Source organism: Macaca thibetana, chromosome 7 (genome assembly GCF_024542745.1).
Source record: "Macaca thibetana thibetana isolate TM-01 chromosome 7, ASM2454274v1, whole genome shotgun sequence".
In the NCBI taxonomy this organism is placed as follows: Eukaryota; Metazoa; Chordata; class Mammalia; order Primates; family Cercopithecidae; genus Macaca; species Macaca thibetana.
Window position 1 is genome coordinate 125,314,987 of NC_065584.1, and position 21,535 is coordinate 125,336,521.

Consider the following 21,535-nt stretch of genomic DNA (forward strand, 5'->3'; position numbering starts at 1 on the left):
CATTTGACTTGTTTCCAGTTGCAGCTACTACGAATAATGCTGCTATGAACATTCATGTACAAATCTTTGTGTGGACATATTATTTTCATTTCTCTTGGGTAAATACTCAGGTGTTGAATTGCTGGGTCATGAGATAAATATGCATGTTAAGTGGCTGTTAGTAGTTGTACCATTTTATGTTGCCACCAGCATTTTATGACACCTCCATTTCCCCACAACATCACAACACTTGGTATTGTTGGTTTTTAATATTTTGGCGCCAGGTACAGTGGCTCATGCCTATAATCCCAGCACTTTGGGAGGCTGAGGTGGGCAGATCTCAAAAAAAAAAAAAATTAATTAAAAAAATTTTGGATTTTGTTGTTGTTGTATTGTTGCTGTTTATTTTATTTTATTTGTTTTTTTGAGACTGAGTCTCACTCCGTCACCCAGGCTGCAGTGCAGTGGTACAATCTCGGCTCACTGCAACCTCCATGTTCTGTGTTCAAGCAATTCTCCTGCCTTGGCCTCCTGAGTAGCTGGTAGTAAAGACGCACACCACCATGCCTGGCTAATTTTTGTATTTTTTTTAGAGATGGGGGTTTCACCATGTTGGTCAGGCTGGTCTCGAACTTCTGACCTCGTGATCCTCCCACCTTGGCCTCCCAAACTGTTGGAATTACAGGTGTGAGTCACCATGCTTGGCCTGCTGTTGCTTTTTATTATTATTATTATTATTATTAGGCCTGCTGTTGCTTTTAATACTAAATCTCATCATTTTTTAAAAGCTTGAAAACAGGCTGGGCACAGTGGCTCATGCCTATAATTCCAACACTTTGGGAGGCCGAGGCAGGAGGATTGCTTGAACCCAGGAGTTCTAGACTAGCCTGGGACATATAGCAAGATTCCATTTCAGTTACTTTTTTGAGTTTAAAACAGTCTCTGCAAGAGGTCATGTGGATGAATATATAGTTAAGTTTAACTCATAAATACACGTGTGATATAGTGTGTGCATGTGACGCACATTAACATGCCAAGTCCTGCATTCATTCAGCAGGCACTTCCCAAGTACTTACAGTGTGTCAGACCTTACGATCTAAAAGGTTGTCAGGGCTGGAAGCAGGATGAGAAGTGGCTATTAGATTTCACATTAATCAGATGAGGATCCCTAGCTTCAACATCTTTTGAAATGTCTTCTAGACTAAAGGATAGGTAAGAAGCATGGCACCCAGGTCTGAGGCAGTGCTCTGAAAACCATTACTTCCTGAGCACTGACCACAGAGATCTCTAAATGGACCACAACAAGGGTTTGGCTTTTTTTTTTTTTTTTTTAAGACAGAGTTTCGCTCTTGTTGCCGAGGCTGGGGTGCAATAGCATAATCTTGGCTCACTGCAACCTCCACCCCCTGAGTAGCCGGGATTACAGGTGTGCACCACCATGCCCAGCTAATTTTTGTATTGTTAGTAGAGACAGGGTTTCACCATGTTGGTCAGGCTGGTCTTGAACTCCTGACCTCAGGTAATCCACCCGCCTCGGCCTCCCCAAGTGCTGAGATTACAGGAGTGAGCCACTGCACCCATCCGGGTTTGGCTTTTAGAGAATCACAGAATGTAAGAGATGGTTAAGTTCCCCCTTCACAATTTACAGCTGAGAAGAGAAAAGCGTAGCTCAGAAGGGGTACGGGACTTGTTCAACGGCGTTGGCTGAGTTGGGTTTCATATCTGAAAACAAGAGGGGCCTTAAGAGCTTGGCCAAGGAGGCCACCGGAGAAACAGCATGGAGAATGGTAGTGGTGAGAGCAAAAACCAGTGGAGTGAGGGTGGGGCTCCTGGCAGATGTGGTGCTGCCACAAAGCATTGACCCCCAATTCCCATGCTCCCTAAAGAAGCTTATAAACTGACAACTCAAACATTTCATCTTTTTTTTTTTCTTTGAGATGGGGTTTTGCCCTGTCACCCAGGCTGGAGTGCAGTGGCGTGATCTCAGCTCACTGTAGCCTTGACCTCCTGGGCTCAAGCCATCCTCCCACCTCAGCCTCCCGAGTAGCTGAGACCAGGCGTGTACCACCACGCCTGGTTCTTTTCTTTTTTTTTTTTTTGTAGAGATGGGGTCTTACTATGTTGCCCAGGCTGGTCTGGAACTCCTGGTTTCTTTCTTTCTTTGTTTATTTGTTTGTTTTGAGACAGAGTCTCGCTCTTGTCGCCCAGGTTGGAGTGCAATGGTGCAATCTCTGCTCACTGCAACCTCTGCCTCCCGGCTTCAAGTGATTCTCCTGCCTCAGCCTCCTGAATAGCTGGGTATACAGGTGCCCACTACCAACCCCAACTAATTTTTGTACTTTTAGTAAAGACGGGGTTTCACCATGTTGGCCAGGCTGGTCTCAAACTCCTGACATCAGGTGATCTACCTGCCTTGGCCTCCCAAAGTGCTGGGATTACAGGTGTGAGCCACCATGCCCGGCCACTCCTGGTCTTAAGTGATCCTCCTGCCTCAGCCTCCCAAAGCCTTAGGGTTCCAGGTATGAGCCTGTGGTGGAGTGGTGTGTGGTGAGCTTCTCCTAAAGCAGGGGCAGGGAAGTAGAAATGCAAGGGGACCTGCCATTTGTTATCAGGTACCTAGAACTGCTGGTCACCTTTAGGAAAGAACCCAACGCAGTTGAGGATCTGGAAACTGATTCACTTAAAATAATTTCTACCCTGTGTCCCTTGGGACACCCGTGCATTCCCCTAAGGATGTGTGAACCCCTGTTTGAGGACCCCTGGCTTAAGGATGCTCTCATTTCCAACCTAGACAAGTGAGGCCACTGGGCCTGCAGCCCTGAGGGCAGCGGGGGATGAAAGAGGGCAGCTTGGCTAGAAGTTCCCTCAGTGAGAGAAGGGATGACAGTGGCGGGGAGGGGATACTTTTTGAGAACTGGGACTATTCAGGTAGGTTTAGACACATGCGGAAGGGAGCCAAACAGGAGGGAGAAGAAGGAAGGGAGTGGAGAGTTGTTCTGAACAGGTCAAGAGTCTTCTTTCCTTCAGCATATTTTAGCGAAAGCCAACAATTGTGCCAGGCCCTGTGCTAGGAAGTGGTGTGCTAGAGACACTTGTCCCTGTCTGGTGAGAATTAGAGAAGGCAGGGGCCTGATCCTGGCAAGGGGAGGAGTATCAGGGAAGCCATTCTAGAGGGAGCAAATCCTCAACACCAGATACTCTAATGTCCAAATGGGTGTGGTGCATTTTGGAAACATCCTTAGATCAGCATGACTGGGGCTCTGAGCAATGAAAACAGATGGAATTTAACTGGGGATGGGGCAAAGGACTGCTAGGTTTTCTTTCTTAGTCTTTTTTTTTTTTTTTTGAGACAGCAGGCTCACTCTGTCACACAGGCTGGAGTGCAGTGGCACAATCTCAGCTTACTGCAACGTCTGCTTAGCGATTCTTCAGGCTCAGCCTCCTGAGTAGCTGGGACTACAGGTGTGCACCACCATGCCTGGCCAGAATGCCAGAATTCCAAAGGATTTATGCAGATACTTCACCCTCAAGGAAGCAAAAACTCCCACCCTTAAGTGCAGGGTGTGTAGTGACTTCCTTCCAAACAGTACAGCATGGAGAGGAGGGAAAAGAGTAACTCTGTAGTGAAGATTCCTGACAAGCACTATCTTGGTCAGGTGATCAATACCAATGGTGATAAGTCATGTTGATAGTGTGTGTCCTCGATATAACAGACAGGTATTGATAATGGTTCTTTATCTCCCCAAAGCCATAAATAGCCCTAGTCTAAACATGAAAAAAAAATTAGATGAATTCCAACAGAGAGCATTCAACAAAATACTTGCCTAGTACTCAAAATTATCAAGGTAATCAAAACAAGGAACATCTGAAAAACTTAAACACTGCCAGTCAAGAGCAGTTCAAGGAGACATGACAACTGTTTTTCCCTGTACATAACCTGTGATAAAGTTTAATTTATAAATTAGGTCCACTGTGAGGTTAACAACAATAATAATATAGGACAATTATAACAACAGACTGTGATAAAAGTTAAGTAGGCTGGATAAGTTGGCTTACGCCTGTAATCCCAGCACTTTGGGAGGCCAAGGCAGGCAGATCACCCGAGGTTGGGAGTTTGAGACCAGCCTGACCAACATGGAGAAACCCCGTCTCTACTAAAAATACAAAATTAGCTGGGCAGGGTGGCGCATGCCTGTAATCCCAGCTACTCTGGAGGCTGAGGCAGAAGAATCATTTGAACCCGGGAGGCGGAGGTTGTGGTGAGCAGAGATTGTGCCATTGCACTCCAGCCTGGGCAACAAGAGTGAAATTCCGTCCCAAAAAATAAAAAATAAAAATAAAATAAAAATAAAAATAAAAGTTATGAGGCCGGGTGTGGTGGCTCACACCTGTAATCCCAGCACTTTGGGAGGCTCAGGCGGCCAGATCACCTGAGATCATGAGTTGGAGACCAGCCTGGCCAACATGGTGAGACCCCGTCTCTACTAAAAGTACTAAAATTAGCCAGGCATGGTGGTGGGTGCCTGTAGTCCCAGCTACTCGGAAGGCTGAGGCAGGAGAATTGCTTGAACCCAGGAGGTGGAGGTTGCAGTGAGCTGAGAACATGCCATAGCACTCTAGCCTGGGCAACAGAGCAAGACTCCATCTCAAAAATAAATAAATAAATAAATAAAAGTTATGTGAATGTGGTCTCTCTCTCTCAAAATATATTATTGTATTATCCACACCTATTTTCAGACTGCCATTGACTGCAGGCAACTGAAAGCCTGGAAAGCAAAACTACAGATAAGGGGGAACTGCTGTACTTCAAAGGGACACAGGCATCAATGAAAGAGCTTCCAGCAGGGTGCAGTGGCTGATGCCCGTAATCCCAGCACCTTGGGAGGCCAAGGCGGGAGGATCCTGAGGTCGGGAGATGGAGACCATCCTGGCCAACATGGTGAAACCTGTCTCTACTAAAAATACAAAAATTAGCTGGGCGTGGTGGCGCACACCTGTAGTCCCAGCTATTCAGGAGGCTCAGGCAGGAGAACCGCTTGAACCAGGGAGGTGGAGGTTGCAGTGAGCCGAGATTGCGCCACTGCACTCCAGCCTGGTGACAGAGACAGATTCTGTCTCAAAAAAAAAAAAAAAGAGAAAAGAAACAAGAAAGAGCCCCCAGTGGCCAAAACAGGAATAATCTGAGCAATAATAGAAAGTAGTATTGGTGGGTTCTGGAAGTTAAAAATAAAAAAAATAAAATAGACCTGGGGCAGTGGCTCATGCCTGTAATCCCAGCACTTTGGGAGGCCGAGGCGGGTGGATCACCTGAGGTCAGGAATTCGAGACCAGCTTGGTTAGGTAAAACCCTGTCTCTACTAAAAATACAAAACTTAGTCGGGCGTGGTGGCACGTGCCTGTGGTCCCAGCTATTCGGGAGGCCGAGACATGAGAATTGCTTGAACCCGGGAGGCGGAGGTTGCTGTGAGCCAAGATTGCACCACTGCACTCCAGCCTGGCCAACAGAGTGAGACTCAGTTTCCAAAAAAAAGGGAAAAAAAGAAAAAAATGTCCACAATTCTATACTGACATAAATAAACAGAAAAAGGGTGAAAAAACTACATTTGAGAATCCTGAAGAACACTCCTTCAGCCAGGTAATCAACAGTAAGATCAATAGTGATAAGTCAAGCTGATATGCATCCTTCATATAGTATGATGAGAATGCAGTGTGGAATGCTGGATGAGATCTTGTTCCAGAAAAAGGGCATTCAAACTAAGGGCCAGGCATGTTGGTTCATACCTGTAATCCCAGCACTTTGGGAGCCCAAAGCAGGCAGGTAGCTTGAGCTCAGAAGTTCAAGACCAGCCTGGGCAACATGGGAAAACTCTCTCTCTACAAAAAAAAAAAAAATACAAAAATTAGCTGGGTATGGTGGTGTGCACCTGTAGTCCACGCTACTTGGGGGGCTGAGGCAAGAGGATTGCTTGAGCCCAGGAGGTCAAGGCTGTCAGGCCGGGCCTGGTGGCTCACAGCTCACACCTGTAATCCCAACACTTTGGGAGGCCGGGGAGGGTGGATCACCTGAGGTCAGGAGCTCAAGACCAGCCTGGCCAACATGGTGAAACCCCATCTCTACTAAAAATACAAAAATTAGTCTGGCATGGTGGCACATGTCTGTAATCCCAGCTACTCGGGAGGCTGAGGCAGGAGAATCACTTGAACTCGGGAGGCGGAAGTTGCAGTGAGCCACATCAAACTACTGCACTCTAGGCTGTGTGACAGAGCAAGACTCTGTCTCAAAAAAACAAAAACAAAAAAAGAAAAGAGAAAAAAGGCTGCAGTGAGCCACCTGTCTAAAAAAAAGAAAAAAAAAAAACAAACAAAAAACACTAAGGAAATTTGAATAGAATATGAACATCAGTTAATAATAATATGCCAATATTAGTTCATTAATTTTAATGATGGCACCATACTAATGTAAGATGTTCATAATAAAGGAGACTGCACATGAGGTATACAGGAACTCTCTGAACTATCTTCTCAATTTTTCTGTAAATTTTAAATTGTTTCAAATTGAATTTTTTTTTTTTTTTTAATAGAGACAAGTTCTCACTATGTTGCCCAGGCTGGTCTTGAACTCCTTGACTCAAGCGATCCTCCTGCCTCAGCCTCCCAAACTGCTGGGATTATAGGTGTGAGCCACTGCACCCAGCCAGAAAATTTATTTTTAATTAAGTCAATTAAACCATTCCTTTTCATCTTGGTCTTAACTAAGTCAACAATTACTACTGGTAGTTAACTTGTATAGAGCATTTTGTATTGAGGCACAGCTTTGGGTGATTTGCATAATATGCTATTATACTCACAATACTCACCTTACAAATATAGAAACTGAGACATGAGAGGGCTCATTCGTGCAACTGTTTAACAACTGTTTATGAGTGAGTGAGTGAGTGACTGTCCTGGAAGAGTTTGCCCATGGTCTGGGCTCCTCCAGGAAGTGCCCTGCAGGTGTCTCGTGTGCGGCTGTCCAGGCTGAGCTCAATCAAGTGACCTCCACCCCTTCACCCGAATCCTTCTCCCCACCATTACGTCACTGCCACCATCTGCCAGGTTTCCCCAGGAGTCATCCTGCACTCTTCTGTCACCTCTCAAATCTAACTTGACACTAAGTCCTGGGGGCCCTTCCTCGGAAAGTTCTCCCCAGCCTATGCTCTTTCTCCTCTTTGGGTCCTCACTGCTTCTCCTTTGCCTCTGCTCATGTCTCATCTGCTCTGAGGGGAACTCCACCTAAGCCACCACCCATTTTTCCAGAACCCACATCAGATACTCTCTCAACTCCAACCAAAACCTTCCCATGGCCCATTGAATACATTTGCAACCTGGCCACAGCCTGCCTCATTCCCTCCACTCCCTAGCACTCCAGTGTTTTACCCCAAAATCACACTGTTTGCAGGTCATTGCTGTTTTTCTTTCCTTTTTCCTTTTCTTCTTTTTCCTTTTTTTCTTTCTCTTTCTCACTCTCTCTTTCTTTCTTTCGTTTTTTGAGGCAGAGTCTCACTCTGTCGCCCAGGCTGGAGTATAGTGGCACAACCTTGGTTCACTGAAACCTCTGCTTCCCAGGTTCAAGCGATTCTCCTGCCTTAGCCTCCTGAGTAGCTGGGACCACAAGCATGCACCACCACACCTGGCTAATTTTTGTATTTCTAATAGAGACAGGGTTTTGCCATGTTGGCCAGGCTTGTCTCAAACTCCTGGACTCAAGTGATCCTCCCACCTCAGCCTCCTAAAGTGCTGGAATTACAGGTGTGAGCTACTGTGCTCAGCCCTGCTCTTGGTTTTCTTGAGGACTGCATGATACCTTCTCTTTTTGCCCTTAGAGGTACTACATGCTCTTCAAGTCTTAGGTCAAATTCAACTGCTTTCTTACACAGATCCTCTCTCTCACTGGCCTAGCAGTCAGCTGTTACCTGTCTCATGGCAACTGCCACAATGACTCTGAGGACTAGAGGCTGGTGCATATGTCTCTAGCTACGAGTTCCCTAAGACACCTCTGTATCTTCATGCTCAGAAATCCCTGCGTTATTTCCTGCAGTTTCTATCAAAGTAAAATGTCCACACTGCATCATTAGGGGCCCCCAAGTGGCCAGGATAAGGAAAGCCAGCTGGGCACAGTGGCTCTCACATGTCATCCCAGCTACTGGGAAGGCTGAGACAGGAGAATGGCTTGAGCCCAGGTGCTTAGATGAGCTATGATCACACCACTGCACTCCAGCCTGGGTGACAGAGCAAGATCTCTAAAAAAAAGTTCTGAGGGGCCGGGCGCGGTGGCTCATGCCTGTAATCCCAGCACTTTGGGAGGCTGAGACGGGCGGATCACGAGGTCAGGAGATCGAGACCATCCTGGCTAACACGGTGAAACCCCGTCTCTACTAAAAAATACAAAAAACTAGCCGGGCGAGGTGGCGGGCGCCTGTAGTCCCAGCTACTCGGGAGGCTGAGGCAGGAGAATGGCGTGAACCTGGGAGGCGGAGCTTGCAGTGAGCTGAGATCCGGCCACCGCACTCCAGCCTGGGTGACAGAGCGAGACTCCGTCTCAAAAAAAAAAAAAAAAAAAAAAAAAAAAAAAAAAAAAAAGTTCTGAGGGATCCAGAGAGGCTTCAGTGAGGAGGAGGACTTGAGAGAGACTGTCAGATGAAAGTCACATTTAGAGTTTATTAAGCAAATGCTCCATGTTGGGCATTATGCTATAGCAGTGAGCTTTCACATGGATCACCTCATTTACTTCTCAACACGGACCTACTAGGTAGGTATTTGTCTCTGTAGATGAGGAAAGTGAAGCTAAGAGCATCAACTGTGCAGTGTCACAGCTAGCAAGTGACTGGGCAGGAATAAGAGATACAGTTTGCCCTTGGAGATCATACATGCACTTCAAGTCGTGGGTCAAATTCAACTGCTTCCACACAGGAATCCTCTCTTTTGATGCCCTAGCAGTCATCCCTTACCTGTCTCATTGTAACTGCCACACTGATTCTGTGGCTCTCAAAGAATCCAAAGTCCAGCCTAAGGACTGAAGAATGAGTAGGTGGAGATGTACTGTGGTAATCAACGCATGAGGGAGACTGTACTGAGTCGGCCACAAACAGGATCCACTCAGGGCCTATCCCACACATCCCGAAGAGCAATGAAGCCAAACAAGGGGGTGCTGGGGACCCTTAGGCCGTAGCTGCAAGTACTCTGTGTCCCTAAGGCAGCACTCCTATGCTGACCTCCAGCTGCTGATGGGCTCTATGCAGCAGAGACAGCCCTCTGCACCTGCCAGACCTGAGGGCAGATGGCAGGTGACCTGGGGGTGAAGTGTTACGTATGGAGCAGGGCAGCTCCCTATCTGGGATCACTTTTCTTAGAGGAAGCCTCCTGCCTATTGTCCTGCTCCCGCACTTCCCTCCTGGGACCTGGCAACCTCAGGTGGGAAGGCCACATTGAGGCTGCAGGCTTGGTCAGGAGAAGCAGGACCCCGATGCGAAGGGAAATGAGGCTGGACGGCATACTTGTCACCTGCCCCAGGGCTAGTGCCCCTCCAAGCCAGAGAGCCCTCAGTAGGGCTGTTGAGAGTCACAGTTCTCCGCATGTGGCCAGAAAGTTGAGCAAGAGTAACCCAACCACAAAAGGTATGGTGCAAACCTGGAAACTTCTGAGAGCAAAGGGATACTGTTAGTTGTTAGGTGGGGGCCGCCCAGCAAAGCCAGGACGGTGGCGACCCTAGTCCAGAGTCTTCCACTTTAGCAAGGGAGAATCCATGGGCCCCAGAAGGGAACAGACTCCATCTGGGTCGCCTAAGCAGGTGGGAGAGGAAAACTCAACCAAAGTCGCGCCCCAGCCCTCTCAGGTCCCTGACTGAGGGCTCCCCTCTCCACCTCAGGCTGGGTGGTCCCCGCCTTCACGCTTGCTCCCACTTGTCCCTCGTTCTTGCTGGACTTGGCAGGTATTTGTTCCCTGCTCCTCCACGCTCTCACAGCACCGTGGCCACGTCGCTGGGAACGCCCCACCAGGCCAGAGACATTTTCCGTCTGGTTCTCGGCCGCGTCCCCAGAGCCTGAACAGTGCATGGTACACTGTGGACGCTCATTCGTGGAGCAAACGCCTGATGGATAATCTATCACTTGCTTTTCTAGTATGAATGGTCTATTTTAATGGGTCCAGCGCCTCTGCTGCCTTTTCCAGGGCGGGGAGGGTCTGTCCTCATCTCTGTGACCCCAGCTCCCAGCCCAAGTCCTGCACAGAGTAAGTGCTCAATCACATTTTGGTAAATGAGTAAATGGAAGCGGCCCAGCAACCCTCAGCCAAGGAGCCACTGTGGGGCAGGTCAGGGCGGTTCCTGGTACAGGGTTTCCCACTAGCCTGGCCACCAGCTCTGCCGTCTCCTGGAAGCTGGGGGGCGTCTGGGTAAGGGAGAAGAGTGGCCAGGACTTCTCTGTGTGTGCCCTGTGACGGTGGGACCGAGCCAGCGACTGGATTGAGGAACGGGAGGTTCTCCGAGGCTGTTTAGAGAGGCGGGAGCGGGAGCTGGTCCGGGAGGCTGGACAGACCATGTGAGGGAGGGCAGCCTGGGCACGAAAGCCAGGGCTGGGCGGCGCGAGGCCGGTGGGGAAGGCGGGCTGAGAAAGCCGGGATTGCCTTCTGGTGTCGAAGCCTGGAACTGCAGCAGGGTCCTGGGGCTTGTGTTCGGCAGCACTCGTCACACACCCCGCCCGCAGCCCTCGTCTCGCTTTCTGCCGGCGGGCCGGGCGACGCTGTGCGCCAGCGTACGTGGGGCTCTGAGAACCCGGAAGTTACGTTTTAGGCCCGCGTCACGGGGGCGGGAGTCAGCTGAGCTGCCGGGGCGAGGTTGGGATCACCTGGGACCGGCTGAAGGGAGCCTGTGATCTTTTGTTGGGGGTGGGGCGGCGGGGAGTAGGGTGCAAGACTGCTCCAGATTCAAGGGCGAGGACTGCCCGATTATCTCGCTGTATAAGGCAAGAGCAAGAGGATCCTCAGGATTTTAAAGAGGAGGCGAAGGTTGCAGGTTCCCAGGATCTGTCAGAGGCTGGGGAGTTATAGCTTCCATTCTGGGGCGACGGGGACCCCGGGGGGGAGCCCTTTTGTAATCCCCAGACCCCGGCCAAAGGGCCCAGAGGCCGGGCACCATGGCGTCCATCCTGGATGAGTACGAGAACTCGCTGTCCCGCTCGGCCGTCTTGCAGCCCGGCTGCCCTAGCGTGGGCATCCCCCACTCGGGTAAGGAAGAGGAGGGTGCCGCTGCCCCTTTCAGCTCTCCTAGCATTTGCGTGGGAGCAGCGGGGAGGGCAGCTCCAAGAGCTCGGGGTCATCCCCTGGGCCATGCCTTCCGGGTCTAGGCCCCTGATTCTCCTCAGGCTCTCTTGGCCCCCAGCTGGTGGATAGTCGAAGTTTGAAAGAGCAACGGGAGCAGCGGCGTGATCTAGGCTCTACCGCTAGGGTCCTTTTGAGAGGGAATTGGGGCCCAGATAAGGAAGTACGCACCTATAGGGCGCAGTTGGGCTGTTGGGAGAACTTAGAATGGGCTCCCGGCTTCTGCTGATGCTTTTCCCACCAGGCCTCTTCTGGAGGTGGGAGGGAAGGAATGGGCAAAGAAACTGGTGAAGGCGGAATATTGCAGAGGAAGAAGGGAGGGTCCCAGAGGGAATTCTGTCGCGGAATAGGGGAAAATGGAGATTAAATCTTTTTGACCTTGGCTATAGCTGGGTGCAGCCTGGAGTTTGGGGACGTTTTTTGTAGAAAGTAGTGAGTCTCCCGGAGAGTGAGGGCACAGGGGGCCCTGGGGAATTGTTCCAGTGAGTAGTGTTAACGAATTGCAGCTGCTTTCACTGTAGTCTTTACCCTCATTCAGTGCTCAAAATATCCCAGCACTTGCCAACTCTACACTGAGGCCCATTACCGCATGGGCAGGGAGAGGGGTAGAGAATGGGGCTATAGGCCGGGCGCGGTGGCTCAAGCCTGTAATCCTAGCATTTTGGGAGGCCGAGGCGGGTGGATCACGAGGTCAGGAGATCGAGACTATCCTGGCTAACATGGTGAAACCCCGTCTCTACTAAAAATACAAAAAACTAGCCGGGCGTGGTGGCGGGCGCCTGTAGTTCCAGCTACTTGGGAGGCTGAGGCGGGAGAATGGCGTGAACCCGGGAGGCGGAGCTTGCAGTGAGCCGAGATCACGCCACTGCACTCCAGCCTGGGAGACACAGCGAGACTCCGTCTCAAAAAAAAAAAAAAAAAAAAAAAAAAAAAGAGAATGGGGCTATACTACTTCAGTTAAGCTGGGATTGCTGGGCCAAAGACCTGATAAGGGAGAATGCCCAGACCACCAGTCCCATCCCACCCCCACCCAGCCCCATTACCGCTGGGAGCAGGTACATCATGCTGTGACAGCATCTTAAGGGTTCAAAGAATCACCCCCTCACTGCTGTCAGAGTGTGGAAAGAGCCCCAGACCTCTAATGTAAAGGTGACCAGCAAACGACTTGATATCAAACTATATGTTAACCAAGGTCCTGGGGATAGGAATATGTCAGGAAAGTGGCGAGGAGCACTGTGGTGTTTTTTCTGCCTCTCCTTACGCTTCATCTCTCTCTTCCGTAGCTAATCTTGTCATTCCTTACCTGTAGGGTATGTGAATGCCCAGCTGGAGAAGGAAGTGCCCATCTTCACAAAGCAGCGCATTGACTTCACCCCTTCCGAGCGCATCACCAGTCTTGTCGTCTCCAGCAATCAGCTCTGCATGAGCCTGGGCAAGGATACGCTGCTCCGGTAATCCAGGGCTCACAGAATTTAGGAGTAGGGACTAGAGAGGTGTTTGGGGACCGTTAACTCCCGGGGCCTTTCTTCTATTCCAGGCAGGTAAAGCAGTGAATTTGGAGTTTTCAGGAAATATCCTATCCCTTTCCAAAGAGAACCAATACAGGGTAGTGGTTGAGAATCTGGCCTGGCAGGGCATGGTGGCTCAAGAATCTGGCCTGGCAGGGGATGGTGGCTCACACCTATAATCTCAGCACTTTGGGAGGCCCAGACAAGAGGATCACATGAGATCAGGAGTTTGAAACTAGCCTGAGCCAAATAGTGAGACACCCATCTCTACCAAAACAAATTTTTAAAAATTAGCCAGGTGTAGTGGTGCAGTCCCAACTACCGGGGAGGCCGCGGCAAGAGGATCACTTGAGCCCAGGAGTTCAAGGCTGCAGTGAGCTGTGTTTGCACCACTGTACTCCTATCTCTTTTAAAAAAAAAAAAAAGCCCAGGCGCAGTGGCTCACCCCTGTAATTCCAGCACTTTGGAAGGCTGAGGAGGGTGGATCACCTGAGGTCAGGAGTTCCAGATCACCCTGGCCAACATGGTGAAGCCCTGTTTCTACTAAAAATGTGAAAATGAAAATTAGCTGGGCATGGTGGCGGGCACCTGTAATCTCAGCTACTGGGGAGGCTGAGGCAGGAGAATTGCTGGAACCTGGGAGGCAGAGGTTGCAGTGAGCTGAGACCATGCCACTGCACTCCAGCCTGGGTGATAAGAGTGAGACTCTGTCTCAAAAAAAAGAAGAGTTATCCTGGAAAGCTGGGTTTGGGGGTGAAAAAAAACCAGTTAGAGCTATATCGATTGACTAGTGGGATGTTCATGAAATATCATTAATTTACAAATTAAGACACATAGACATATATGCAATATGAAGGCATTTTTGTAATAACAGCAACAAAACCACCCTATTTGTGTTATGAATATGAAAAAAGATGTTAACATGAGTTTTCTCAGTTGGGAATAACAGGAGTTTGAGAAAAAAATTAAGTCATTCTTTACACATCTTTGCGTCGATTCTTTAGTTAGAACAAGCATATACTTTGGAAAGACTTTCCTAAGGAGAATATAAACAGGAGCACTCCTCAAGGTTTTTGTCAGGATGGATGAGATAATACTAGACTGATGAAGCTTTCGGCATGGGGCTTGGTATGCAAAAGTGCCAGTAACTATGAGCTGCTCTTCGTCGCTCCCTTCTTACCCAGCGGTCTGGGATATCCCTGCCTGTCTTCCCAGATGCGCTGGAGATCTTTTGGTTTTCTCCCCCAAGGCTGATTGATTCTTCAATGGAGATTTTTTGAGCAGACAGGAAAAACTTCTCCTTAGTGATTTCTCAAAATAAGGTGAGGGAGCTTGCAGAGCTGAGAGGGTTTTTTGTTGTTTTTTTGGGTTTTTTTTTTTTTTGAGACGGAGTCTTGCTGTCGCCCAGGCTGCAGTGCAGTGGTGCCATCTCAGCTCACTGCAAGCTCCGCCTCCCAGGTTCACACCATTCTCCTGCCTCAGCTTCCCGAGTAGCTGGGACCACAGGCGCCCGGCTAATTTTTTGTATTTTTAGTAGAGACAGAGTTTCACTGTGTTAGCCAGGATGGTCTCGATCTCCTGACCTCGTGATCCGACCACCTCAGCCTCCCAGAGTGCTGGGATTACAGGTGTGAGCCACCGCGCCTGGCCTGTTCGTCTTTTTTTTTTTTTCCCCCTTTTTGTGGAGAACATGGTCTTGCTATATTGCCTAGGCAGGTCAAACTCCTGGGCTCAAGCTATCCTCTCACCTCCCTAAAAGCTGAGATAACAGGTGTGAGCCACTGCGCCTGGCAAGAGAGTTCTTAAGTAGGGCCCAGGGCTACTCCATAGGCAGAGCTTCTGTATTCAGCAATTTTTTTTTTTTTTTTTTTTTTGAGATAGGGTCTCACTCTGTTGGTTGGAATGCAGTGGTGCAGTCTCAGCTGACTGCAACCTCTGCCTCCCAGGCTCAGATGATCTCCCACCTCAACCTCCGGAGTAGCTGGGACCACAGGTGTGTACCACCACACCCGGCTAATTTTTTTTGTATTTTTTGTAGAGATGGGATTTCACCATGTTGCCCAGTCTGGCCTCAAACTCCTAAGCTTAAGCAATCTACCCGCCTCGGACTCCCAAAGTGCTGGGATTACAGGCCTGAGCCACTGTACCTGGCCTGTATTCAGCATTTTATGCGTAGATGTAGATTTCAGGGAAGAAAGTCTATGGCTTTTATCAGATTATTAAAGATTATTATAAATAATTATTATAAATTATCATGATCCAAAAAAGGATCTTCCCTTCTCTAGAGTGATGGTGATGCTTGTCCCCACAGCATTGACTTGGGCAAGGCAAGTGAGCCCAACCACGTGGAGCTGGGACGTAAAGATGACGCAAAAGTTCACAAGATGTTCCTTGACCATACTGGTAAGTGACAGTGGAAATCCGAGGAGGAGGCCTCTGGTCAGTCACTGCCTGGGTAGGTGGGCTCTGAGGGTGGTGTGGGGGCCAGGAGGAGGCTGAGAGTGGGAATGGCAGCATCCACTGGGGTGCCATGCTCTCCCTACTCCAGGCTCTCACTTGCTGATTGCCCTGAGCAGCACGGAGGTCCTCTACGTTAACCGAAACGGACAGAAGGTACGGCCACTAGCACGCTGGAAGGGGCAGCTGGTGGAGAGTGTGGGTTGGAACAAGGCACTGGGCACCGAGAGCAGCACAGGCCCCATCCTGGTCGGGACTGCCCAAGGCCACATCTTTGAAGCAGAGCTCTCAGCGAGCGAAGGTGGGCTTTTCGGCCCTGCTCCGGATCTCTACTTCCGCCCATTGTACGTGCTCAATGAAGAAGGGGGTCCAGCACCTGTGTGCTCCCTTGAGGCTGAGCGGGGCCCTGACGGGCGTAGCTTCGTTATTGCCACCACTCGGCAGCGCCTCTTCCAGTTCATAGGCCGAGCAGCAGAGGGGGCTGAGGCCCAGGGTTTCTCAGGGCTCTTTGCAGCTTACACGGACCACCCACCCCCATTCCGTGAGTTTCCCAGCAACCTGGGCTACAGTGAGCTGGCCTTCTACACTCCCAAGCTGCGCTCCGCACCCCGGGCCTTTGCCTGGATGATGGGGGATGGTGTGCTGTATGGGGCATTGGACTGTGGACGCCCTGACTCTCTGCTGAGCGAGGAGCGAGTCTGGGAGTACCCAGAGGGGGTAGGGCCTGGGGCCAGCCCACCCCTAGCCATCGTCTTGACCCAGTTCCACTTCCTGCTGCTGCTGGCAGACCGGGTGGAGGCAGTGTGCACACTGACCGGGCAGGTGGTGCTGCGGGATCACTTCCTGGAGAAATTTGGGCCGCTGAAGCACATGGTGAAGGACTCCTCCACAGGCCAGCTGTGGGCCTACACTGAGCGGGCTGTCTTCCGCTACCATGTGCAACGGGAGGCCCGAGATGTCTGGCGCACCTATCTGGACATGAACCGCTTCGATCTGGCCAAAGAGTATTGCCGAGAGCGGCCCGACTGCCTGGACACGGTCCTGGCCCGGGAGGCCGATTTCTGCTTTCGCCAGCGTCGCTACCTGGAGAGCGCACGCTGCTATGCCCTGACCCAGAGCTACTTTGAGGAGATTGCCCTCAAGTTCCTGGAAGCCCGACAGGAGGAGGCTCTGGCTGAGTTCCTGCAGCGAAAACTGGCCAGTTTGAAGGCAGCCGAGCGTACCCAGGCTACACTGCTGACCACCTGGCTGACAGAGCTCTACCTGAGCCGGCTTGGGGCTCTACAGGGTGACCCAGAGGCCCTGACCCTCTACCGAGAAACTAAGGAATGCTTTCGTACCTTCCTCAGCAGCCCCCGCCACAAAGAGTGGCTCTTTGCCAGCCGGGCCTCTATCCATGAGCTGCTCGCCAGTCATGGGGACACAGAGCACATGGTGTACTTTGCAGTGATCATGCAGGACTATGAGCGGGTGGTAGCTTACCACTGTCAGCACGAGGCCTACGAGGAGGCCCTGGCTGTGCTCGCCCGCCACCGCGACCCCCAGCTCTTCTACAAGTTCTCACCCATCCTCATCCGTCACATCCCCCGCCAGCTTGTAGATGCCTGGATTGAGCTGGGCAGCCGGCTGGATGCTCGGCAACTCATTCCTGCCCTGGTGAACTACAGTCAGGGTGGTGAGGTCCAGCAGGTGAGCCAGGCGATCCGCTACATGGAATTCTGCGTGAACGTGCTGGGGGAGACTGAGCAGGCCATACACAACTACCTGCTGTCGCTGTACGCCCGTGGCCGGCCAGACTCACTGCTGGCTTATCTCGAGCAGGCTGGGGCCAGCCCACACCGGGTGCATTACGACCTCAAGTATGCGCTGCGGCTCTGTGCTGAGCATGGCCACCACCGCGCTTGTGTGCACGTCTACAAGGTCCTAGAGCTGTACGAGGAGGCTGTGGACCTGGCCCTGCAGGTAAGCCAGTGCGCCTTCACTCCAGCTGGGAGAGGGACCCAAAGAGCAGCAGCTTTAGATGTGGAAGGGCTTGGGAGGCTGTGGCTAGAGGGTGTTGGCTTCCCTTGCAGAGAAGGAAGGTTAAGAGCTGGACTGTTAAGTCAGATTTGAATTCTGGCCATTTCACTTACTAAGCTGTGTGACCTTGGGCTAGTTTCTGAACCTCTCTGTGCTCAGATTATTTGGCCACAAAAGGGGGTCAGTGTTATAGTACATTTACCTCATAGGGGTGATAAAGTTCTGTGTATGAAAAGTACTCAGGGCCGGGCGTGGTGGCTCGTGCCTGTAATCCCAGCACTTTGGGAGGCCAAGGCAGGCGGATCACAGGGTCAGGAGTTTGAGACCAGCCTGACCAACATGGTGAAACCCCATCTCTACTAAAAGTATAAAAATTAGCCAGGCATTATGGTGCACGCCTGTAATCCCAGCTACTCAGGAGGCTGAGGCAGGAGAGTCGCTTAAACCTGGCAGGTGGAGGTTGCAGTGAGCTGAGATCACACCATTGCACTCCAGCCTGGGTGACAGAGCAAGACTCCATCTCAAAAAGAAAAGAAAAGAAAAGAAAAGTACTCAGGGCAGGTGTGGTGGCTCATGCCTATAATCCCAGCACTTTGGGAGGCCAAGGTGGGCGGATCACCTGAGGTCAGGAGTTCGAGACCAGCCTGGCCAACATTGCGAAACCCTGTCTCTACTAAAAATACAAAAATTAGCTGGGTGTGGTGACCCGCACCTGTAATTCCAGCTACTTGGCTGAGGCAGGAGAATCACTTGAACCTGGGAGGAGGAGTTTTCAGTGAACCGAAATCGTACCACCACACTCCAGCCCAGGCAACAGAGTGAGATTCTGTCTCAAAAAGAAAAAAAGAAAAGTACTTAGAACAGTGCCTGCTACATACACGTTAGCAGAAGAGGAAGGTGCTGATTTACACTTCTCAAACCATGAATTGTCACCTGCCTTAGCATCACATGAAGTGCTATTTAACATGCAAATTCCTAGGCCTGAACTCAGGACTTACTGAATCAGAATGTCTGGGGGCGGGGCTCAAAAATTTGTATTTTGAATATGTTTCCTAGGTGATTTCTTTCTCTTTTTTTTTCTTTTTTTTGAGATGGAGTCTCGCTCTGTCGCCCAGACTGGAGTGCAGTGGCCCAATCTTGGCTCACTGCAAGCTCCGCCTCCCAGGTTCACGCCATTTTCCTGGCTCAGCCTCCCGAGTAGCTGGGACTATAGGTGCCTGCCACCGCGCCCGGCTAATTTTTTTGTATTTTTAGTAGAGATGGGGTTTCACTGTGTGAGCCAGGATGGTCTTGATCTCCTGACCTTGTGATCCGCCTGCCTCGGCCTCCCAAAGTGCTGGGATTATAGGCGTGAGCCACTGCGCCTGGCCTCCCAGGTGATTTCTAACTTCACTAAAATTGGAGCCATACTACTCTTAAGTAGCTTTTACATAGCTGTGGCAGGGGCAGGCCCCCTTGCTGCCGGGAGTGCTGGGAATCCTGCCTCGGGGTCTCTCCTCGGCCATCTCTCTCTCCCATAGTCTCCATGCTGGGCAGGAAGGGGCTTGGCCCTAAAGCTCCTGCTCTCCCCACAGGTGGACGTGGACCTGGCCAAGCAGTGTGCGGACCTGCCCGAGGAGGATGAGGAATTACGCAAGAAGCTGTGGCTGAAGATCGCACGGCACGTGGTGCAGGAGGAGGAAGATGTGCAGACAGCCATGGCTTGCCTGGCTAGCTGCCCCTTGCTCAAGATTGAGGATGTGCTGCCCTTCTTTCCTGATTTCGTCACCATCGACCACTTCAAGGAGGCGATCTGCAGCTCACTTAAGGCCTACAACCACCACATCCAGGAGCTGCAGCGGGAGATGGAAGAGGCTACAGCCAGTGCCCAGCGCATCCGGCGAGACCTGCAGGAGCTGCGGGGCCGCTACGGCACTGTGGAGCCCCAGGACAAATGTGCCACCTGCGACTTCCCCCTGCTCAACCGCCCTTTTTACCTCTTCCTCTGTGGCCATATGTTCCATGCTGACTGCCTGCTGCAGGCCGTGCGACCTGGCCTGCCAGCCTACAAGCAGGCCCGGCTAGAGGAGCTGCAGAGGAAGCTGGGGGCCGCTCCACCCCCAGCCAAGGGCTCTGCCCGGGCCAAGGAGGCCGAGGGTGGGGCTGCCACGGCAGGGCCCAGCCGGGAACAGCTCAAGGCTGACCTGGATGAGTTGGTGGCCGCTGAGTGTGTGTACTGTGGGGAGTTGATGATCCGCTCTATTGACCGGCCGTTCATCGACCCCCAGCGCTACGAGGAGGAGCAGCTCAGTTGGCTGTAGGAGGGTGTCACCTTTGATGGGGGTGGGCAGTGGGAGCAGCGGCTTGAACCCACTTGGGAAGGCTGCCTCCTAGGCTCTGCTGAGTCATCTTGCAGTTGCCACACTGTGACCATGTTGACGGGAGTAGAGTAGTGCTGTTGGCCAGGAGGTGTCAGGTGTGAGTGTATTCTGCCAGCTTTTCATGCTGTTCTTCAGAGCTGCAGTTATGCCAGACCATTAGCCTGCCTCCTGGTAGAGGCCCTTTACCTGGAGAAGTCAGAAATCTGACCCAATTCCACCCCTGCCTCTAGCAGCTCTTCTGTCCCTGTCATTCCCCATACACATCCTGTTCACCTTCTCGAGAGAGAGAGCACCTTCTGTCTGTTCACTCTGTGGTCTCTGGAACTCCAGCTCTTCTGCCTCAGAAGAAGCCTTCTCTTCCACCTGCCTGTAGATGTCCCAGAAGTGAGAAGGCAGCCTTCGAAGTCCTGGGCATTGGGTGAGAAAGTGAGGCTAGTGGGGGCATGCTTTTGTGCACACTGTCTGGGGCTCCAGTGTGAAGGGTGCCCTGGTGCTGAGGGCCTTGTGGAGGATGGTCGGTGATGGCGATGGAGGTGGAGAGCATTAAACTGTCTGCACTGCACTGGTGGCTTTGTGTCGATGCTGGGCCAAGTGGTGTGTGAGTGATCTCCAGGCGGGGCTGGAGTGTCACAGGGAGGCTGCCAGGCCCTACGTGCCCCCACGCCTTGGCACATGGTCCTTCAGCTTGTCCCCCAACTCTTCCTCTCCAGGGCTCATTGGGGATTGCAGCCAACCAGCCTGAATTGGGAAGCAGGGGCAGTTCTTCCCTTTGGCCAGCAGATGGTGCTGCTCCCCACAGAATCCTTTGCTTTCGGGCAACTGTGAGCAGTGATTTCTGTCACTCTGTTAGTGCTTGCTTCCTCCCTACTTGTCCCAAGAATTTTCTTGGAGTCAGCCGGGTGTGGTGGGTCACGCCTGTAATCCCAGGACTTTGGGAGGCCAAGGTGGGCGGCTCACGAGGTCAGGAGATCGAGACCATCCTGGCTAACATGGTGAAACCCCGTCTCTACTAAAAAACACAAAAATTTAGCCGGGCGTGGTGGCGGGCGCCTATAGTCCCAGCTGCTTGGGAGGCTGAGGCAGGAGAATGGCATGAACTCGGGAGGTGGAGTTTGCAGTGAGCTAAGATCATGCCACTGCACTCCAGCCTGGGCGACAAAAAAAAAAAAAAAAAAAAAAAGAATTTTCTTGGAGTCTCCACTGTCTAACCATAACTTGAAGCCCCTCATTCTTCCTCCCTCGAGTAGCCCTCAGGCATGCTAGACTTTGCTTGCCCCTCTGCCAGTTTGGATCCCTGCCTTCCCCGCTCCTGCCTGGCTTTAAGACAGCCCCACTGTCTGCCATTTAACCACAATGTTGAGGCCCAGCATGAAGGTGAAACTGCTGTGGCCTGTATCCATGGCATCTGGCGGATATGTTTTCTCATCTTGCTCCTGTGACCTGCTCCTCCCCACAAATTACACATCTTTAGTTGTGGCTAAATCCTAGGGAGTCCTGGAGTGTGGCCTCCCCGTGACATCAGCAAAGCACCCTTTGCCCCGTGGACTGGTGTTCACAGTGCACTGCCCAGCTCTGTGGGTGTGATCTATCAGCTGGCAAAACAGTTCCTGCAGTTAGGCCAACATCACTGGCCACTGCAGGCTGCTTTCCCCTCTTCCTAGCCAGGCATGGGGTCTCACACTTGTAGTCTTAGCTACTTGGGAGGCTGAGGAAGGAGGATGGCTTGAGCCCAAGAGGTGAAGCTGCAATGAATTATGAATGTGCCACTGCACTTCAGCCTGGGTGACAGAGCAAGGACCCTCTTTTTTTTTTTTGAGATGAAGTCTTGCTCTGTCACCCAGGCTGGAGTGCAGTGGTGCA

The 21,535-nt window shown here is 51.4% G+C and overlaps 2 protein-coding genes across 2 annotated transcripts in view; one reads left to right on the forward strand and one right to left on the reverse strand.

The window, feature by feature from the left end:
- The window catches only part of DNAJC17 (DnaJ heat shock protein family (Hsp40) member C17), a 248,318-nt gene that overhangs the window by 131,858 nt on the left and 94,925 nt on the right, over positions 1-21,535 (reverse strand). The window lies entirely within an intron of this gene.
- On the forward strand, positions 10,798-20,237 carry VPS18 (VPS18 core subunit of CORVET and HOPS complexes). Its single transcript, XM_050799408.1, has 5 exons — positions 10,798-11,238; positions 12,641-12,782; positions 15,151-15,242; positions 15,388-17,258; positions 18,890-20,237. Exons 1-5 carry the CDS (start codon positions 11,148-11,150, stop codon positions 19,613-19,615), a joined length of 2,922 nt encoding a protein of 973 aa, XP_050655365.1. The 5' UTR covers positions 10,798-11,147; the 3' UTR covers positions 19,616-20,237.

Bases quoted from the DNA above. Each gene is read 5' to 3' on its own strand.
- VPS18 (XM_050799408.1), top strand. From the start codon at position 11,148: ATGGCGTCCATCCTGGATGAGTACGAGAACTCGCTGTCCCGCTCGGCC. The intron at 12,783-15,150 runs GTAATCCAGGGC...TTGTCCCCACAG, and splicing joins GGCAAGGATACGCTGCTCCG to CATTGACTTGGGCAAGGCAA. The intron at 15,243-15,387 runs GTAAGTGACAGT...TCCCTACTCCAG, and splicing joins GATGTTCCTTGACCATACTG to GCTCTCACTTGCTGATTGCC.